Here is a 23662-nt window from a genome sequence, read left to right as displayed (position 1 = left end):
TCATTATTATTTGCTGCGTCAATCGTGCAACAAAGTATCGAAATTTATATAAATAATTCATGAGAGAAGATATCTAAAATATACTTTTAATATGTATATATATATATATATTTTTTTTTAATATGTAGTATGAATATATAATATATATGAAATATATAAATATATAAAAGATAGATAAATAGAATTAAAGTGTTTATAAAATCGTTTTTTATATTTTAAAAATATGTAGCTGTTTATTGGAAGTTGTTTGTGTCGATTCCCAGAAACTATAATATATATAGATATCATGTAATCTTATAAATATATTGTTTTGTATATTCACAAATTGCTTGATTATGTTTATTATATTGCTCTAATGTTTTTGCACTCTAAAAATCTTAAAAAGAAAGATTGTTTTCGTAAAAAAAGAAAATATGTAGTTTTGTTAAATATGAAAAAACATAATCTCTCTCTTTTTTATAATATTATTTTTTATAATTATTTTCTCCGTAATAGCCATAATTAATTATTGACAAAATATGATGCGTAAATTAAAAAAAACAATCAAACATAATATGAATCATTAATGATTTTTTCTTTTCCCATAATAATAAACAATTGATTAATTTGAAACGAAATTCAACAGCTTGATTAAGAAGATGAGATTATTGGAAAACTTTTGCGAATAATTCATGATTAGCATCATAGTTGAGAAGACTGATGTGTGGGTATTAAATTAAGTAGGCCACGTGGCGCGTTTCGGTTCTTGGCATCAATAACGAGGAAAACGGTTCTAAGGTCGTCAGAATCAGGTGACAGTTATAGCACAAACACACACCGATGGTGCGCCTTTCCATTTAGGTCTCATTATTTAGGACCGTACTGTGTGTTCCGAATATAATACTCTTATAAAATTAAATTTGAAGAAACGCCCGTCCGTAAATTTATAAAGAAGAGAAACGCCTAATTTATCGTACATTATTATACTAAATTTCACTTTTCCCTCCAACTTAAAAAAAAAAAAAAAAAAAAAAAAAAAAAAAATATGAAAGTCAAATTGTTTTTGCGGGAATGTATTTTTCAATTATTAAGACAGGATTCGCGCGGATAGAGACGTATTTATACGAATTTTTATGGACGTGCTTTTTTTTAAAGAAAATTGATGACGCTAATTCGCAATAAATTACGTGCCAATTGTTAAGCCATACATTCGCGCGTGCATGTTAATGATCCACACGAGTGTCCTGTCCGTGCAAAAATCCCTGAAAATGTCTAAATTTAGCGACTGCTTGTATGCATATAGCTCGTGTCAAGCGCTCCTCTATTTATAGAACCCGCATCGTGTGAAAACATGTGCGCGTGTGTACATACTCTCTCGACAATAATAATCGCGTTCGCGCGGTCGCGCTACATTCATGACATTCGATCTGGATCGACCGGTTCTCGATCGCGCGAATTTTTGCCCCGACAAAATCAGCCCGAGAAAAGTGCACAGTTTGAAGAGACAAAATTATAAAAAAAAGGTTTGAGGACAGGTTTCGGCGGAGGGAGGGCGAAAACAAAGTGAATCGCAAGATGTGAGGAAAATAACAGAGGGACCCTCGCATGTTCAACTGTCTCCTTTTTATTTGCATCGCGATTTCTAGATATCTTTTTGCTTGGTGTCGTTTAAACTAATTATTCACATTCAAATTGAATATAACTTTTTGTAGTTCGCGCTTGTGTAAAATTGTAATTGGTAATTTATATTTATATATTGCTGCAACACATACATGGACGAGAACATAATCCTTGACAATAATGGATCAATATTCATCAGAATAATAAAATAGAGAATATATGAGAGAGAGGACTTAATTATAAGAAGAAGGAATTTACTCAATAAATCTCAGGCAATTTTCTAGAATTAATTTTGTTTGCAACTTTCAATGCTTTTCAGAAAATTCAATGAGATGCATACAGTTAAGATAAATAATTAGTTCCGCCAAGAATAAACAAATATTTAGCATTTTTGAGTAATCATTGGATCTTTGAAAATTACTTATCTTTATGAGAAACACGTGTGTTATGATTCACGATTTGTGAGTTTGGATTACGTACATACGATCGAGAATCTATATATTAGTCATATCGATAAAAATATATTACTCTTTCTCCGACATTCTTTAAATTCTCAATATAGTCCAGTTTTTTAAATCGTTATATCTATTCAATTATCATCTATCTCTTCAATTATTAAAATTGCCGGGATCGGAGAAAGAGGTGTTGAGGTGAAGAAGTTTGGAGAAGTTTATTTCGATATCGCCGAATGAAGTTATCGCTCTATATAATTTTAATTTCTAAAACTCGAGATCTGTGAGAAATCTAATATTATCCGATTCTCAAGCTATGTAAAAATCGTTTCTATACCTTCCAGCGACTGCAAATCATTCACGATCGCGATCTGAGAATCATTGCATCGCTATTACATAACACTTCACCACACGCGCACTCTTGCAATCACCGCAGGATACTTTATATTACATTATCATATAGTGTTTATTGTGTGATAAAATAGCTGAGCAATGCTTATGGTTTCGCGGAGAAAGAGAATTTTTGCAACAAATTTTTGCATTCGGGAAATTCAGAGGCACTTGGGTTCCAGATGTACGTATTATGTAACATAATGCGTTTATGAAAATAAAAAAATACAGAAACGAAAGATCAGGCGATTTTCGCGAATTACAAAATATACAATATAGACCGGAGAGAATTTCTGTTTGGTTTATAAAATATTAAAGAGGGCGAATTATATTTTTCGTTATCAATTATTTGTATCTCGACGACGACGACTGTCTATGTTCGAATGTCGTGGATGTTCTTGCGAGACTTGTCGATAAACTTGGTGATGCAACGGAAGAGAAAGAGAGAGACAGAGAGACGACATGAGAATGACATATGCATATTATACATGTAATATACGGAACGTTCGTTATGTCACACCGTCGATTGCGGTCGGCTTTCCTTCGGCATAATTACGCTGTAAGGTGAATTAATACTTAGGCATCGCGACACGTGCGTGGCCTAATCGCGAATCTCAAACGTAAGTTTATTTACAAAGGGAGAGAGAAAGAGAGCCGCACGTTGTACGGCTTCAATCGGGAAATCAATCGGGATTTGCCTTTTCTTCTTTCTTCAACAAAATCGATTTTATTGGGTTGGTTCATAAATTAATTCCGTTTTTCTTAATAAACTGAATTTTTATATTTAAAATTATTTAATATATAATTTATATAATATATAATATATATAATATATTTAATTTAATTATTTAATATAAATGTTGTTGTTTTATATTATATATATTCTCCATTATGAAGTACAACTTGCTCCCATTTATAGTTAGACGATAATTTGTTAATTTTTGTCTCGAAGAATTTTGGAGATTTTAATGTGAAAACAATTTTTGACAAATTCATCGATCTCAGCGTCGTTAGGAAAATTTTTTCCATTTAATGAATTTTTCGAGTGACCTAATCAGATGGAAATCTGATGGAGCGAGGTCTGGAGAATAGAGAGGATGAGATAGAACTCACCACGAAAGCTCCAGAATCTTTTCCTGAATTATTTTAGCTATATGCGATTGGGCGTTTTGTCATGTGTATATTTCCTGTGATTATATTTCGTTTCGATTTAAAAAGAAAACTCACATTGTTTCTCAGAAGAATTGATTCATTAATTATCTATAGCACAACTTATATTTATGAATCAACCCAATATAATAATATGAAAATTTGCAATTGTATATTATGTTCAATATATATTATTCTATTATTTTTTTTGTATATAAGTCGCAATTAATTAATTCGACACGTGGAACGTTTCAAGGAAATCGTTTTGCTAAATTTGCTAAAAAAATATATATTTACTTGGTACTGATCAATGATTAATGATTCTTATGCAATAATGATGAGGAAGAATTTTTATCTTGCTTTTGATCCTTGACATAATCGCATAATGTCTTTTTATTATCGAATAGTATGATATTTAATAATGAACAAGCATATTACAGTTTTTTATACTGTAATCCTGAAAATCATAAAATTTAGATTGCGTCATCATAAAGGGAATTTTTTTTTAATACATCGTTTAAAAACCAGGAGCATTTATATAAGAATTTGTTTGTACAAAAACAAATAAAAAAATTTTACTCCTTTTAAATCAGATAAAAAGTAATATACATTTTCATAATTTTTCATAGAGACATCGGGATTTACTTGATTTTATATCTGTTCTTTCTCAAAAACCTACATCTTTTCTATACTTCTTTTAACTAATTTCAATTTTTAAAGAGATGTAACGATTAACAATATTAATAAAAAATTATTTATAAAATTGCAATGAAAAGTGTGTGAATAAAAAAAATATTGCGTTCACAACTTTGATAAGAAATCAACAAAGCATAATGATAGGAATTTTGTTTCAAAGTAGTACACTGTAAAAACATTTTGTGTAAAATTACAACTATTATAGTGGGTAATTTTAAGACCCACTATAATAGTTGTAAATTTCCACACGTTTGTAAATTTGCAGTATATACAAGTAAAATTAATTTCTTCATTTGTAATTAAGCTGATTGCAAAAATAAATTTACAATATGTATGTAAAATTATAAAACGATAATGTAAAAATATTTTTTATAATTGTATTATTAAACATATTATTAAACACAATATATTATTAAACATATTATTATTATACATATTATTAAACACGATATATAGAATATTACTGTTGTATTGAGTAATATTACAAAAATTTAGATAATTACATAAAATCTTTAAAATATCATATTATTTCGTAAGTTTCCATATAAAAGAAGATATATTTACATAATAAAAGACAAATCTACATAATTTTGTGGAATTACATAATTTCTGTATAATTACATGATTTCTTATATTTACAAGACTAATCATGTAATTTTTACACCTATTATTTGTGTAAATTTACTAAATTTTTTTACAGTGTATATAATAATGTGCGCTTTTTCTTTCTTCTCTCTTTCAACATGTTTTCGTGCATTCGTAATTTTACTAGGACTTTTTCTCGCGAAGAGACGCTCCGGGTTCATGGACTGGACTTTTGGAATTTTTTTTCCCCTCATTTGTTCGAAAGATATGCCGGCCGAAGTAAACAAGCCGATCAGCGACGCGAGTCTAAATATAAAATCGTAACGAATCAATATGATGAAGCGTGCCTTCCCGTGCGCGATATATTCGATAAGTACATCGGAACGGATATCTGGAGCGGGCTTGTTGGTGCACGCGTGCGTTGTTCGCAGGTATCGGGTGATCTCCGATTAATCCAACATCCTGAAGGGAGATTATCGAGCGAGAGAAAGAGAGAAAGTGCAACAACTTTGCTCTTATCATAAGCGTCTCCGCGGCTTGCATTTTCATACATCACTTCCCATATGGCAACGTATAGATACATATATATGGCACGTGTTAAAGGGAACATCACGTCTTTCGCATGACAGGAACGTATTGTCAGTGGAATAACACAGAGTACGAGTGACGCAAGTAGTGTAAAACGAGAGATTTCAATATAATTGAATACATTTTGATAAATAATTTTAATTTCATTGTACACTGAATTTTCTCTTAGAATCTTTACCCTGAAAATCATGGTAATCGTGGAACAATATGGACAGAATTTTATGAGAATTTCTCTGATTAATATTTATCACAATAAAAATAATAATATCCATCACAATAAAATATAAAATATGTTTGATTAATTTTACTAACTGCAGTAAAATTAATCAAACATATTTTATATTTTATTGTAATAGATATTGTAATGATATTGTAATAAAATATAAAACAAGTTTGATTAATTTTATTAAACTGCATAGTGAAATTAATCAAACATATTTTATATTTTATTGTAATATAGATATTATTGTTTTTATTGTGATAAATATTAATCAAAGAAATTCTCATAAAATTCTTTCCGTACCATATATTGTCCTAAGATTACCATGATTTTCAGGGAAAATTCTAAGAGAAAATTCTCTCTGTGTAATAATAAATTGCAAAGGCTCCGATATATAAAATCAGGCATGAAAAGGGCTAATGAAAGCCAGAACTTGTTTTTAAATTCTTCATTAATTATTTCGAATATTTCTGACCTTTCTGTGGACTATCTTCAGCATCCTCAACCTGCTAATTTTGTATTTAATTTAATTAAATCCCGTTATAAGCTTTAATCACGCACGCTCTAACTTCTTTCGTATATTAATCTCTGGAAAAAAAAAGTCCGAGTAAAATTTTTCCCGCGTAATAGTCTGTGAATTCCATATCTGTACCGAGACATATCTTATTCACATTCTTCGCCGTTTTATTGAATCTATTAATTATTAAGATATCGATATACATTTAACTGGAGAATGAGCTTCGTTATTCACGTCCGATTGTTTGATGCAACGCGGCGTTTTCATCTCGCCCCTATTAATTGAGAGACACCTCGAATCTCGAATACGGCTCGCTGCAGCTTCTCTCTCTCTCTCTCTGTCGAGCTCTCCCTCTCTCTTTCTCGCCGCACGTGTACCGTCCCACACGTGCCGCATCCAGTGGAATGTATGTATATACGCCGAGACAGTACGGTACCAAGTAACGGTTGTGCCACGGTATACTTGCCATATGGTTCGTACCACTATGGTACCTCCTTCCCTTCCCTCCCCCGTTTTTGCAATCACATGAAGGGCACGGATTCCAGCGGCACTAATAGCCTGTTTACGATTAATGGTACGGATTGTTATGTTATGACATTCTCGAAATAATTGGCCGAGTTAAGCACGATTACAATCCGAGTTACAGTTGCAACTCGTCATATAAGTATTTTTTATTTTATTTTTAGATATTAATTTGTGCACAATTAAATTTATGTTAATTCATAACAGCTGTGGGAGAAATCGAATTTCTCAGAAGAGTATTATGTGTTGTAGAATAATTGTTTCTAGTTTGATTTATTTTATTCTAATTTAATATATCTAAATTAATTGTTATATTGTGATTATATACACAGAGAGAATTTTCTCTTAGAATTTATACCCTGAAAATCATGGTAATCGTGGGACAATATGATATGGAAAGAATTTTATGAGAATTTTTCTGATTAATATTTATCACAATAAAAAAATACTAATATCTATTACAATAAAATATAAAATATGTTTGATTAATTTTACTATACAGTTTAGCAAAATTAATCAAATATGTTTTATTGTGATATTATTTTTATTGTGATAAATATTAATCAGAGAAATTCTCATAAAATTCTTTCCATACTATATTGTCCCACGATTACCATGATTTTCAGGCTAAATTCTAAAAGAAAATTCTCTCAAAATTATATATCAGGAGAAGAAGATATAGCCAAAATCCGGAATCAATTTGCATTTAACTTTTTTATTTTATTAAAAAAATTTTTTATTTTATATTATCGATCATTTATATCTCGCGTCCATACGCGTTAACTGCTTTCTTTAAATCTAATTAATTTGATTTTACAACATTTGAAGAATTAGAATATTTGAGAATCTTATCTTACATATGTTATTCCAAACTCAGAAGATTAATATAAAATTTAGAAAGCGCAGGTCGTGGAAAACACACACTCTTTTTTAAGGTGAAAATTCTTTCTTATTTATGCTTTTCCTTCGACTAAGAAGCAAACAATTTGCTGCCTTTGGCATTCTTGCTGTGTGTCACGCTTCGACAATCCAGTTCTTAAAACAGCACAATTGAGAAAAGCGGGAACATCGATATTCTCAAAGACGAGTGACCGTTAGTTAAGTCGACGGTATTTGTTTCCAGACTTTTTGTCTTTCGGTCCCTTTGAGATTAAAGCGTCAGGGAAAGAATGCGAAAATTGTTTCATTATGTCCAAACTTATTTTTTGACGGAAATAGAGAAAAGAATGAATGTGTCGGATAGTCGCGCGTATTGTATTTTGTCGAACAAAGATGGAAATGTTTTTTGTCATATTTTACCGCGCAGGAACATTGATCTTCTCAAAGACACGAGTGGCCGTTAGTAAGTCAGCAATCTTTATTAATAACTTAATCTTTACTTACTACCTGCAGTCTTTGTATCTTTCGATCTCTTTAAGATTAAAGCGTCAGGGAAGAGTGCAAAATCTGTTTCATTGTGTCCAAACTTTTTGGGGAAATAGAGAAAAGAATGAATGAATGTTGTATTGTATTATGTCGAACAAAGTATAAGATACAAATATTTTTTCTCATTTGTCATTTTTTCGTCTTAAAGATGTTCGCAGTACCTTTGTCGAAATAAAATTGATGGAAATCCTAAAATTGATGGTCTTTCTTCTATTGTGTTCTTTTCTCTCTGAATTCATATCTCTCTTCTCTTTAGAGTCTTTAGAACAATACACATATACCTACATGGGGGTTTTTTAATTAATTTTTTTGTTTCCATTGTATAATATAAAATATGTTTGATTAATTTTACTAAAAGTAAAATATAGTAAAATTTACTAAAATTAATCAAACATATTTTTAAAATTCTTTCCATATCATATTGTCCCACGATTACCATGATTTTCAGGGTAAATTCTAAGAGAAAATTCTCTTTTCTAATCAAATTGATATTGCAACGTTGACGTTTGGAAATTCAAAAAAGAAGATTTTCAGTAAGAATTTTGAAAAAAGGGAGCTCGAGTTTCATTATTTTTAATTTGTCAATTTATATGGTACATTCATAATCATCAAATTAAATTTCCAGATGTAATACTTTCGAAATTGTTGATTCATAATTAATTTTTACACGCTTACGTGCTTGCTTTAATTGATATCTAGTTAATCGATTTCTTTTGCATCGATATGCATCGTCAACATTGATATCGAGCTGATAAAACTATTTAAAAATGAATATATATATCCTAGCTCGTTATAACAAGAATATTCTTCAGTCGCATATCAGGTGCATATGTGTGTCTATGTGCATTCGTGTTTGTTTCTGTGCAAAAGTCTGAACGACCAATGCCGATAGAATGGCAAACAGGTTTCCCGTGCATCGTGCAATTACGTGCACACGTATATTGTACACGTATATATACGTACGTACACGCGTAAATCGGGCCGACGTTGCGGCCGGCGAAAGAAAGTAGTAGAGGTCCCGTTACGAAATAGCGAGTGAATGCAGACTATCTGGGTCAGACGAAAGCGGAACTACACCGCGACTTGTACTACTCGCGCGACCGCGCGCCGTTTTGCTTCGCGTGGGTGCGCGCTTTTTCGTCGCAAATTCAAAAGCGATAACAATCGCAAAACCGAGACCCCCCCCTCCCCGCTTTTTTTCGCGATTTTTCGCCGCCGTTTTGACGCGGAAACTTCGCGTACCCGCGACGCTCTCAATCCGTTACGTAATGATCCGGAAATGACACGAAGAAGACATCGAGGAACCTTGAGAATTCTCGGAATTCTTCAGCTCGAAATTTTCGTAAGGCCTTAATGTCGCTTTCTCATACGCGAGATCATCGAAATCGATGATTCGGGGCCCCCGTTAGAGAAATCTGAGTTTTATCTTCTCCACCGCATTTTTTAAAAATTTCTTTTTAGATTTAATAATTTTTTTATAAAGAGAAGGATGTGTGTCGTCGGAATTAAGACCTTCCTCTATGGAGATGCTCGCGCAAAAATGATTTCGTAAATCGCATATTTCTTTTTTTGGCCCCGCGCGAGAGAGAGAAAGAGAGGGGGTACCTTACGGTACATCTCCCTCGATTGATTTTCCCTCAACGCGATTCAACGTGAAGAAGAAAAAAAAAAGGGAACTCATTATTTACGCGAGTAAGACGGGGTGATGGGAGGAGGGGGACGGAATGCCGTTCCGAAGTAACGGATAAGCGGACCCCCGGGATCGGCGAAGGAGGCCAGGAATCGAATCGAATCGGAGGGGGGTCGGAGGGGGCTCTCGAAGCGATCCTAATCGGTTCATCCGAAGCTCGGCGAAAAGAATTCACGACAGGGAAATCCACGAAAAATCTGCGGAAACGTAACTCGAGCTCGTCGACAAGTAGGTCATCCGCTAGGAGAGGAGGGGGCAGGAGGGGGGCGGGAGGGGAAGGAAGGCGAGTGCGTGTGTAAACGCACGATGTAATCGCGTCGGTGTGGTGGTCTCTTTTGCCACCTTGACACGCATTCTCTCTTTTCTCGGTTGACACAGTCAGGGCCGGGGACGCCCGATACGGGAGCCCCCCCCCCCCCCCGGTCGTCTCATCGTACCCTCGTCGGAAAATCGTTATATTTCTACGAACCGAACATTTTATTTTCAATCATCCGACCGCGTTTCTGCGATTACGTAATCGCGGAATACCTTTAACCCTTTGACATTAACGGGGGGTCTTCCAGAGTCCGATCCCTTGAAGAAAAATTTTAAAATTTTATTAATAATAAATAAAAAATAAATAAAAATAAATAAAATAAAGAAAATAAATAAAAAAAAAATTGCTCGCATTTTTAAAAATAATATATCAAAATATACTATTTTTAGAAGTGACGAAATGTAGGGCAAAATCATGCGAGCATTAAGCAGGATTAATAGATTTTTTATTCGAAAAATATTAGTCAATAGTTATAATTGAGGCTCGTTTTCGAGGCTTATGGACACAGTACAATTTTCAGGCGTAATTATTCACTTCTAATGCCCGGAGGCACATTTTCTTTCGGGCGCCTTGAGCATATGATATTAGCGATTTTCAAAGGTGATTTAAGAGAAAATTTTGAGGATATTAAGGACAAATTTATTCTTAATGAGTCGACTCGTTAGGCTACTCATTATGATACTTGTTATGACGGGAGAGAGTTTTTAAACGACGGCGCGACTCGTGATAAACGGCCAAAGCCATTAAAGAATAACTGCTCCGAGATACATAGAACGTTTGAATTAATTTCTACAACGGTATAGAATCGGTTTGCAAGTGTATCCTCCTGGATGTGGCACGCAAATTATCCGGAATATCGGAGATTCCCAGCGGAACCTCGCGTGAGATCGCGTTAACCTTCGACGATGATTTTCTAGCACTAGATTCAGTCGACTCTCTTCCATTTCGTCTCGATTAAAATTCGTTTAATTAGTTAAAAAAAAAGATTTACAAAAGAGCATGGAAATGCGATGGAAGAGAAGGTGCACAAAAAGTGAAAGTGACAATGCCGTTTATTATTTCCGACAGAATAAGCGACCATATTCTCTTGTCACGAGAGACCTATTTTTTTTTCTTTTTTTTGTGCTGCCATTGAATGAGTCAACGAAGTAAGAATAAGATAGGGGAATAGCCTTATTAGTCATCCAGTTTCCTAATATATACTGTATATGTATATGTATAGAGTTGTATCTCTTAAATAAATATTTCAGGAATGTTATCGCATTTCATTTTCAATAATAATAGTTCGACGAAAGAGAAAACGATGCGTAAGATATTTCAATTAATTGCCATTGAAATTCTTCAATAATTCTTTAATATCGTCTTGCGATAAAAAAGTAGATAGATAAGAACAAAGATATATAAAATTCTAGATTATATAAAATTATATAAAATAATTATATAAAAGATTATATAAAATATATATAACAGAATAATAAATATAAAACAATATGTTAGGTTTTTGAAAAATATTTACTTCTGTCCTCTAAAATGACAATTGAACTGAAATGCAGATTGTGCTATTATAGTTGACAAATGTTCAAAGAATCTATAATGCAAAGGAAGCTGTAGTTGTAGCATGATTTATGATATGCAATTTAAAATGCATTTAACGATAATCACCGATTTACAAGGTCAAAACTTGCATTTCATTTTGCTTGCTTTCTTTAAAAAAAGGGTGTGTAGAATATCTGTATAAAATGAAGGGACTGTAAATAATGTCAAAGTAAATATAATAAAGAAAAAACTTTATTATCTCTAAAGTGGTCGACCGAATACAAAAGATCTACAAAATGTCTTATCTCGGAATTTTTTCCTTACTATAGCTCATAGGCATTTTTGGACATTTCTTTGAGAAAGTTATATGAGTTTTTTTATAGCCCCATTCTCGAAAAATCAATTCTATTGTGAATCGGAAAAATATATATCCTCTCTATTTATAAAATGATTTTTTCCCTGTGATTTATTATCTATATTTATCGTGTCGATTTTATTCATCGTTTATGATCTTGTCTTTGTGTAAACAAAAAATTCCGTATATATATTTTAGAGAGCAAGTAAGATGAAATTAGTCTTTGTACTGTTATATGAGAGAAAGCCAGATCACGAGTGAGATAAAAATAAATAACGAGAAATGATTACATATATATTATTTATTATTACTCATTCAGTTTCTTATAACGCCTATTATGTATTATTACATAGTGCGATTGTTTTGAAAATTTTGTATAATATACTGCAATAGAATCGCAAAACATTTTGCGTCAGACTAATAATATACAAATGCCTAAGTGTTGTGATATGCATCGTTGTTTGCGAAGGTCTACATTTAGTTAGACGATTTTTGTACGGATGTTTGTCTCTTACAATTAGGTGTGCGCCCGCCACTTTAATTAAGAGACGGCATATGTGTTGTTGCATGTCACGCGAAACCTCCTCGGGGAGGCGATAAACACGGTTGCACCGAACTGCAACCGTGCGGCGAATTGCTCACGTGTGCATTTTCACGCGGCAACGCACCTGCCGATATTAGTCTCACAGGTGTTGGTTGCCTTTGCACGTTTGCGACACGTCAAATAAGCGGCATTCCATTCCGCGCATCGTTCGGCCTATACATAACATTATTAACGTTATTGTTTTACTTCTCATTCTCTTTCGCTCGAAAAAAAATAATAAATGTGACGAGTGTCTTAATTGTTCCTCGAAAAATTTTGACATTTCGCACACAGAGAGAATTTTCTCTTAGAATTTACCCTCATCATGGTAATCTTGGGACAATATGGTATGGAAAGAATTTTAGGAGAATTTCTCTGATTAATATTTATCACAACAAAAATAATATCTATTACAATATAAAATATAAAATATGTTTGATTAATTTTACTAGGCAGTTTAGAAAATCATGTAATTGTGAGACAATATGGAATGGAAAGAATTTTATGAGAATTTCTCTGATTAATATTTATCACAACAAAAATAATATCTATTACAATATAAAATATAAAATATGTTTGATTAATTTTACTAGGCAGTTTAGAAAATCATGTAATTGTGAGACAATATGGTATGGAAAGAATTTTATGAGAATTTCTCTGATTAATATTTATCACAACAAAAATAATATCTATTACAATATAAAATATAAAATATGTTTCATTAATTTTACTAGGCAGTTTAGAAAATCATGTAATTGTTAGACAATATGCTATGGAAAGAATTTTATGAGAATTTCTCTGATTAATATTTATCACAACAAAAATAATATCTATTACAATATAAAATATAAAATATGTTTGATTAATTTTACTAGGCAGTTTAGAAAATCATGTAATTGTGAGACAATATGGTATGGAAAGAATTTTATGAGAATTTCTGATTAATATTTATCACAACAAAAATAATATCTATTACAATATAAAATATAAAATATGTTTGATTAATTTTACTAGGCAGTTTAGAAAATCATGTAATTGTGAGACAATATGGTATGGAAAGAATTTTATGAGAATTTCTCTGATTAATATTTATCACAACAAAAATAATATCTATTACAATATAAAATATAAAATATGTTTGATTAATTTTACTAGGCAGTTTAGAAAATCATGTAATTGTGAGACAATATGGTATGGAAAGAATTTTATGAGAATTTCTCTGATTAATATTTATCACAACAAAAATAATATCTATTACAATATAAAATATAAAATATGTTTGATTAATTTTACTAGGCAGTTTAGAAAATCATGTAATTGTGAGACAATATGGTATGGAAAGAATTTTATGAGAATTTCTCTGATTAATATTTATCACAACAAAAATAATATCTATTACAATATAAAATATAAAATATGTTTGATTAATTTTACTAGGCAGTTTAGAAAATCATGTAATTGTGAGACAATATGGTATGGAAAGAATTTTATGAGAATTTCTCTGATTAATATTTATCACAACAAAAATAATATCTATTACAATATAAAATATAAAATATGTTTGATTAATTTTACTAGGCAGTTTAGAAAATCATGTAATTGTAAGACAATATGGTATGGAAAGAATTTTATGAGAATTTCTCTGATTAATATTTATCACAACAAAAATAATATCTATTACAATATAAAATATAAAATATGTTTCATTAATTTTACTAGGCAGTTTAGAAAATCATGTAATTGTGAGACAATATGGTATGGAAAGAATTTTATGAGAATTTCTCTGATTAATATTTATCACAACAAAAATAATATCTATTACAATATAAAATATAAAATATGTTTGATTAATTTTACTAGGCAGTTTAGAAAATCATGTAATTAGGAGACAATATGCTATGGAAAGAATTTTATGAGAATTTCTCTGATTAATATTTATCACAATAAAAATAATAATATCTATTACAATAAAATATATAATATGTTTGATTAATTTTACTATGCAGTTTAATAAAATTAATCAAACATATTTTATATTTTATTACAATATCTATTACAATAAAATATAAAATATGTTTGATTACTGCAGTTTTACTGCAGTTAGTAAAATTAATTAAACATATTTTATATTTTATTATGTGATAGATATTATTTTTATTGTGATAAATATTATTTTTATTGTGATAAATATTAATCAGAAAAATTCTCATAAAATTCTATATTGTCCCACGATTACCATGATTTTCAGGGTAAATTATAAGAGAAAATTCTTTCAGTGCACACTATTCTACGTCCGCAATTTAATAAGGTCCGTATTTATAGTCCTGATTCTGCTGAGAAACTCAGCTAAACCAGTCTTGAGATATGATATGTTTATAGATGGATCTTGAAAATCTATTTGATTTCATTCGTAATCGCGATTCAGTAGAGATACTCGAGAGAAAATTTTAGTTAAAAATTTCAGTTGATCTTCAATCAAAATGTAATTATTGAACCGTCCATATCTTAAGACATAAAATCTGAGTATCTAACCTGATACGCTTTTGAGATTTGAAAAACGATTATAAATACAGATCTAAAGGCTGTTTAAGTTGTTCCAACTTTTGATAAATTTTAACCGATAGATAGCATATGTTTGTTCTTTTTTTGAAACTTATCTGAAAATCCGAAGATATGCTATCTGTCGGATAAAATTTTCCAAAAAGTTGGAACGACCAGCCCCTTTTAGAGTTCAACATTCAATATTATTAACCCTCCATCAACAATCTAGATCTTTTAAGGCTTTCCATTTTTTCTAAATTGTTGTTCAAATTTCGCTTTGTATAAACAATTGGATTTAATATTTGGCTTTAAAATCTATTGAATATTGTAATAGAGATATTAACAACTAATCTAGAATTTTTTGGAATTTTAAAACATAAAAATAATATAAAAACAAAAAATAAATGCGACGAGTGTCTTAATTGTTCCTTGAGAAATTTTGACATTTCGCACATTATTATACGCCCCCAATTTAATTTTCCACGTCTAAAGAGTACGACATTCTATATTATTAACCCTCCGTCAGCAATCTGCAATCTTTTAAGGCGCAAACTAATTTCTATTTTTTCTAAATTGCTGTTTAAATTTCGCTTTATATAAACAATTGGGTTTAATATTTGGCTTTAAAACCTATTAAATATTGTAATAGAGATATTAACAAATAATCCAGAATTTTTTTGAATTTTTAAAAGTCGAGAGCATAAAAATAATATGGGGTAAACTTAAAAAAGACTTAATTTCTTAACGGTGTTAGTAAAAAAAATGATTGCTGACGGAGGGTTAAAAAAACATATAATAAATATATAAATAAATGTATATATCAAAGAGAGAGTTGTTAGAGAGAGAAATTATTAATCGATGTACAGAGCGTCCTACTTCATCATATCAAAGACTATTTATGAATCTTGAATCGATTCTACTTTAATGAAAATTTTTTTGACAAGACGAAATTTAATTCTTTTTCTTAAATAAAAATCATTGGACACATAAATGTACGAAAAAAAAATGCGCATAATTTTTACTTGTTTTCCAGTCTTTATTTGCAACTCTCTTTCTCCGAGAAACATTTCGATATTTTATATAAAAATATTGTCTCACTGTACATTGAATTTGATCCTGGGAATAGTTTGGTCGCAGTTTTCACGATATCGGGTTTTTACATAAGTTTTTACTTCGTAAAAGTCGTTTTACGGTACGTGAGCACAACCGATCGGTTCCGTAATAGTCTTTCCGAATTGCCGGGTTATAACGGGTGTCGTAAACTCGGATATCTTATCGACTAATCTTTTCACCGAAAGCACGTTAATATGCGTGGTCTCACAGGATGTGTTTTTTTTTTGTTACAGTAAATCTGACGGATAGCGGAAGCCAGAAAGTCGATATGACACACTTCGACATACTGAAAGTCCTTGGCACTGGAGGTAAGCAACTTTATTAGATCATGAGGTACCTATTATTTTCTTTAAAAGACTTGATTCATCTTCAGAGGCTCACATATATATTATTGTATAATATATTCAATAATATTAATTCTACATTAATAATTAATTAATTAATATTAATAATGAATACATGTACTATTTATAGTGTGTATGCTGTATATTATAAATATCAAAAATATAATATATATATCAATGATTACAGCTTATGGCAAAGTCTTCCTGGTGCGAAAAAGAAAGGGTAAAGACGCCGGTCAGCTTTACGCCATGAAGGTGCTGAAAAAGGCTTCCATCGTGCAGAAAAAGAAGACGACAGAGCATACGAAGACGGAGAGGCAGATCCTGGAGGCCATCCGGGACAGTCCCTTTTTAATAACTCTATACTACGCGTTTCAGACTAATGAAAAACTCTGTTTAATCTTAGGTAAGCTTCGACGAGAAATTAAAAACAAAAAAAAAGAAATAAAAATAGAAATAGATAAAGTAGAAATTAAACGAAAAGTGTTATCGCAAAAATTGCAATAGCATAACATACGTATGTCAGAAATAATCATACTTTAACCGCGAATGTAATATCCCAGTTGTTTAAGAAATTAGCATACACGCAAATCAAAATGTTTGATCGTTTTATTCAATATGATAAAATAATTAAAATGCAAAAAAAAATCATAATAATAATTAAAATGATTAAAACGATCGAAATAATTAAAATGATCGAAATGATCAAAGCGATCAAAATGATCGAAACAATATAAACGTGATAAAAATAATCAATACAATAAAAAAAAAATATATTTTTTTATTTTATCTGGCATTCATTTTTATCAATTAAAAGCAAAACAGGAAATTTGTTATGGCTATACACGACGAATTTGAACAAAATATTTTTCTACTTTCAGAATATGTTCCTGGCGGCGAGATGTTTACGCATCTGTTTCAGCACGAGCGCTTTGCGGAGGATGCGGTACGAATTTACGTCGGCGAAATTATTTTGGCGCTAGAACGCCTCCACGATGTATGTATTAATAATATAATAAAATAATTATATAAATTATATAATATAATAATAATATGCATAAACAAATAATAAGCTATTTTTGACAAAAATATATTCTTATCGGTTCTCCGTTTGTGCGAGACATTATATACAATATAAATAATAATAAAATATTTTTCGTTTCAATTGCTGACAATGTTTTTTAATTAAATTTTAAAATGTATAGTTGGTTTATTATATCCGATTATTTAACATTATACAAAAGCGCGACGAGAAAAAAATAATAATTTAATAAAAGCAATTTAATAAGCTAATTCGAAAGTTGATGAGTTTCTGCTTTCTCGCAGCTTGGCATAATCTATCGAGACATCAAGCTCGAAAACATCTTGCTTGATAGAGATGGGCATCTCGTCCTGACGGATTTCGGTCTCAGCAAGGAGTTCCTGCCGCACGAGAGAAACGGCAACGCACGCACTTACTCGTTTTGCGGAACAATCGAGTACATGGCGCCGGAAGTGGTGCGAGGAGGTTCCAGCGGCCACGATATTGTAAGTTATTGAGATCTGTTTACACAAGCGGATCTTGAAGTTGATAATGGGAGAGGGGGGGGTTTTTACAAAATTATTTGGTAATATAGGGGGGTTTTTACAAAATATTTTTGCAAATCGAATTAAAATTATTTTTTTTAATTTGGAAAGGAAGGTTCCACCCGAATCCTTCCTCTCTCCAGGATCCGCCAGTGCCTGTTTATATTTCACATATTATTTCTCTGTATCATTCAGTCTCTTCTGCTCCTCTCAGTTTCTACTCTTTTTTTTTTCTGACGATAATTTCAATCCGTTTTTTAACTTTTGGGGCTTGTAATTAATTTTAACTTATAATTAAAATTTTTATATAAATATTTTAGATAACATGTTTTTGACCCCCGTGACAAAATATGAGGCATCAAATTTAATTTCCCCAAATTAAATTGCAAGAAAAATCAATTTCAAATTTCAATAATTGCGAAATTTGTAAGTAAAGCGAAGTAATACCAGACGGAAGCATGTATATACAAGGTAAAGAAAATTTGACAACTTGTTGAGGAGATCATTTTAAAGAAAAAATGAACAAGGTATTATTTAAATTATATAGTTATAGAATTACAAGAGATCAGTTTTATTAATGCGGTAATAAATCATAGATTTAATATCTAGTTACAATTCAAAAAACGAAACGGTCTATTTATAAATTTACAATTATTTTTAAAAAAATAACAATCTAGTGTATGAGTTATAACTAAAGATTTTCAAAATATACTCCTCGAGCTCGAATGCAAGTCAAACAAACTGAAGTTCAGATCACTCTGTATATACATATATAGGTTCGATAATAATACAGCCGCACATAATATTCAACTTTGATTCATTTCATTTCAATTGTAATACATTCATTCATCAGCAAAATAATAAAATAACATTCTCGTATAATATCATCGCAGGCTGTCGATTGGTGGAGCGTGGGTGTGCTAACATTTGAATTATTGACCGGCGCGTCACCTTTCACCCTGGAGGGCGAAAACTCCCAGCAGGAAATCTCGAAGAGGATCCTGAAGAACGACCCGCCGCCGCAGCCGAGTAACCTGAGCGACACCGTCTGGGATTTCATCACCCGTTTGCTCGTCAAGGATCCGCGACAGAGACTGGGCGGTGGTCCACGTGATGCTAAAGAGCTCAAGGAGCATCCCTTCTTCATGGACGCCGCGCCGGACTTCACCTGGGAGGCTCTGGAGAACAAACGAATCAATCCGCCCATCGTTCCGCAGATCACGCATGAATTGGACACCAGCAATTTCTCCGACGAGTTTACGAGGATGAACGTCGCAGAGAGCCCGGCGATCGTCGACGACAGCAATATCGACAAGCATTTTAGGGTAAATTTTCTTACATCTTGTTTCCGCTACTGTTTCCGGAGATAAGTTCGTAAGTGCGAATTGTATACAATTGCTAGTTACTATAAAGAGCTAAAATTTAGATATGATAAGTAAACATCAGGTTTAATATAGGGACACTTAAAATTTAGTTACGGTAGCTAATATTTTTTCCATGTTTCATCAATCATGTTTAACGTTAGTAAAATCAGATTGAGAAATTCTTAAATAATAGATTTTTCACAAGTGTAATAATTTTCCAGGGTTATTCGTACGTGGCGCCTTCGATACTATTTAGCGACAACGTGCTGAGCAGGGACATCTTTTGCCGCAAGTCGATTATCGGACCGCAGCGGCCTACCTTGTCCTCCTTATGCAAGATACGCTTCGACGAGTCCACATTCTTCCAGGCTTACGAGCTCGACCGAATCGGACCGTCCTTGGGCGACGGCAGCTACTCGATTTGCCGGCGATGCCGACATCGCAGCAGCCGGCAGGAGTACGCCGTGAAGATCGTCAGCAGAAAGGTGAACTGCGACAACGAGGAGGCCCTGCTACGCATTTGCCAGCGTCACGTCAACGTGGTGAAGCTGATAGAGGTTTTTCACGACCAGCTTCACACGTACATCGTCATGGAGTTGCTTACGGGCGGGGAATTGTCGCAACGATCGCGACCGTTTTTGGAGCCTCAGGCGAGGCGAATAATGGGGGAGCTGTCGTCCGCGTTGCGGTACATGTACTCGTGCGGCATAGTACATCGCGACCTGAAGCCGGAGAACATCGTTTTCGCGCACGTGGGCGAGGATTCGCCGGTGAAGATCGTAGACTTCGGCTTCGCCAAGTTGAAGAAAAACCTCGACCCGTTGCGGACGCCCTGTTGCACCCTGCCGTACGCCGCCCCGGAGATCGTGGCCGGGCAAGGGTACAACGAGAGCTGCGACATGTGGTCCCTGGGCATCATCCTATACTTCATGCTGTCCCCGAACAATCCGGCCTTCCGAATGGACTTACCCGACATGGCGAATCGCATCCAGACCGGCGAGATCAATTTCGACAGCGAGGCTTGGAGTCACGTGTCTCCCGGAGCGGTGCAGTTGATGAAGGGTCTGCTGAGAGTCGACCCGAATCACAGACTCACCGCGCAAGATCTGAAGCATCATCCGTGGATAGTGGGGTTGACCAAAGACACGTCGCTTCCCCCGGCGACGCCCATCTACGACGTTGTTGCGAATCACGGGGATTACGTGGCCAGTAGCTCGGCGTCGAACACGACGGAGCAGCGCGAGGGCTTCCGGTTGCGCGCGGTCGACGCCGCCAAGCTGGCGCAGCGTCGCAAGAACAAACGTTCCACGTCTAGTTCCTCGTCACGACCGTCCTCCTCTTCCTCGAGTCCACTGTCGTCGAATAATCAGGTATTGCGTCCGCCGAGCGCCATGGCGAGTACCGCGAACCACACTTCCACCTCGTCACCGAGCGTCTTCGACTATGGCGACGAAGCTGTCAGCGAGTACCTGAGTTCCCTTCCCGAGTCTTCTTCCTCCGACAATTCTAACTCTCCGAGTATAACGCACTCGCTTCTGCAGAAGCAGCATGCTGCGATGCACAATCTCGAGTCGTCGGCTCGATCCAAGAAGCGTCGTCGCGACGACGTCGATAGCGAGAATAGCAACAGCAGTAGTAGCGGACCAATGACGCGATCGCGTAAACGCAAGCTGGAACAGATGGTGAACACAAGCGGCGGAGATGCCGGTTCCGACGTTTCCGCCGCGGAATCGTACGAGATCTCGCCCTCGCAGATCGCGCAGGACGACGAGACGAGCGTCCATAGAAAGCATAAGGCCGGCAAGCGGTCGAAACGTCTCCCCACGATTACAGTCGAATAAAGTTTTTCCTATTACCGCTCGGTCCAATAAGTTCTTCTAAGTATCTTACTTTCTATGCATTTTTACACGGTATGCGAACACGTTTTGCCTTTGGCGTTCGTGAACAAGACGCGAACAGCGCATCATTCCTATTCACGAGAATTTTAGCAAATATCATGTATATATATATAATTAATTAGATATAACTATATGCCATCTCCTCTCTCTCTCTCTCTCTCTCTATCTATCTCTCTATTATCTCTAGATTTACATTTATCTTATGTATAAATGATGATAATTATAAAAGCGCATTTTTTCTGTGCTATTTAAACGTATCTGATACACATAAGAGAGATGTAAAAGAATATACTGTATTACTAAGATCAGGGTCTCGGTGAAAAAGTATTGACGTTTCTCCGCAAGAGAGTTTACTCAGAGTATGTACAAAATTTTATTTTTATTACCAGCTATTGGGAGAGAGTGTAAGATGGGCGAGTAAGATGACGATGATGATTTTGTTACGTTAAACGGGGGTTGTCTGTGATTATAATGCGAGATGAATACGCATTAAGTTATTATAGCTTATACGCGATAAGTTATTGTAACTTATTACACGCTCCCGTTAAAATTTTCTTCCGTCGTTATTTCTCGCAATCCGAACAATTTCTAATACGAAATTGATGATATCGATCGACGAGCCAAATACACGAAGAAAATTTTAGCGAATGCTTACGATAACTTTATATGTGGTGAATGTGCCTAAGAAAACTCATTTCGCTATGAGTACATTAAATTAATGTACTAGAGGATAGTGATCCATGATATGAGAAAATAATATAAGCATCTGTTATTTTCGCCAGTGGTAGCTTAACGAAGGGAGGAAAGATAAAATTGTCTGAAAAATTGAGTTTGCTTAAAGAAAGAATAATCGTACTTTTCTCTTTTACAAATAACGTGCTTGAAAATGATGACGTGTTTATACAATTTTTTAAAAACATTTTGTTTAGTATTTTAGTTTAGTATTTTAGTAATTATTTTTATAAATCTATTAAATATAGAGCTCGGAAAAAATAATAAGAGGAAAAAAAAAAAAAAAAAAAAAAAAAAAAAAAAGAACGAATGACTTTTTGGTAAAAATAACAGATGTTTCTGTTAACATAATCTATTAATATAATCAAAGTGTTGCCAGAGAGAATTAGATTTGATTAAGTAAATTTATCATTTTGATATATTTATCAATTAGTGACCAATTTGATACCTTTCTCGCAATTTCTAATCTAATTTGATATTATAGAATGTTAAAAAAATGAAAGAGAGGGAATTTTTTCCTCTGCACACATCTCTTCGTCACAAAGGACTAAGGGGAAAATCTGATTTAATAATATATGTAGAGTGATTTACGTTTTTGGTCTTGAATTATTATTTTATTATAGATATTGCTGTATTTATATAGTGAGACGGCTGTCTCATCGGATGAGTGGTAATTGTTGTGAGAGATGAAGTAACAAAATGGCAAAGACTGATATGTGGTTGTATATCAACTCAGGGAACAGACGTGTTAATTGAATAAATTGTCATGTTATATCTTATATTGAGATAGCGTTATGGAAATAAAGCATGCGTCTATCATGCTTCTACCAAAGATGACTGAAGCATCACTGCTCTTTATAAGACCAAAAAACAAAAAAGTAGCGACAAGAAATTATGTACATATAAATATCGAAAATTTTTCATTATGTAGTTATTACGTGTAAAAAAAAAATATATATTTAAGACGAGGAAGGATTATATATTTAAGAGAAGGCATTTCGCTGGAGAAAATTAAAGAAATGAGAGAAGAGATATATACATATATATATTTCTATGTAGACTCATATACATAAGAGAAGTCATTAAATCTGATAAGTTACATAAGTTGCTGAAAACAGAACAAATCGATTTTTTCTAGTGATATATCACTTGTTAAGTTACGAACGCTCCTTCGAAGTTTGTAGGTAACAAATAAGAAAATGAAAATATATATATATATATACATACATATATATATGTATATATATAGAAAGTTATATAAGCTGAAGAACTTGTATGATGCGAGAATATTGTTCTGTTGCTATAAGTACGTAAAAGAGACACCTACCTTTGTTACCACTGGTTGTTGAATATATCATGCAATATTTTGTATAAAAACGCACAGTTGTGTCTTATTATTTCAAGATCACCGTTTCTATACCGTTCGGTTTAAGAAATTATGAACATATATATATATATTGAAAATTTCTCATTATATTGTA

General features: G+C 33.0%; 1 protein-coding gene across 4 annotated transcripts in view; it reads left to right on the top strand.

The window, feature by feature from the left end:
* The window catches only part of LOC145943027 (ribosomal protein S6 kinase alpha-5), a 47029-nt gene extending 23465 nt beyond the window's left edge, over nt 1-23564 (top strand). For 3 of the 4 annotated variants that reach the window (XM_083050221.1, XM_083050219.1, XM_083050220.1), the window contains 6 exons: nt 16511-16585; nt 16809-17027; nt 17503-17618; nt 17948-18148; nt 19081-19512; nt 19773-23564. In XM_083050221.1, coding sequence (XP_082906347.1) covers nt 16511-16585; nt 16809-17027; nt 17503-17618; nt 17948-18148; nt 19081-19512; nt 19773-21392 — 2663 coding nt within the window. In that variant the 3' untranslated portion in view covers nt 21393-23564. Of the gene's footprint in view, nt 1-16487; nt 16586-16808; nt 17028-17502; nt 17619-17947; nt 18149-19080; nt 19513-19772 lie in introns of all 4 variants that reach the window. The other variant, XM_083050222.1, reaches the window with a different exon arrangement.
* Nucleotides 23565-23662: the final 98 nt, after the last annotated feature.

This window comes from Prenolepis imparis, unplaced genomic scaffold, assembly GCF_030444845.1.
Source record: "Prenolepis imparis isolate NDT839.2.m4 unplaced genomic scaffold, iyPreImpa1.0 SCAF_11, whole genome shotgun sequence".
NCBI classification, from domain to species: domain Eukaryota; kingdom Metazoa; phylum Arthropoda; class Insecta; order Hymenoptera; family Formicidae; genus Prenolepis; species Prenolepis imparis.
This window is presented reverse-complemented; position numbering and strand designations above follow the sequence as displayed.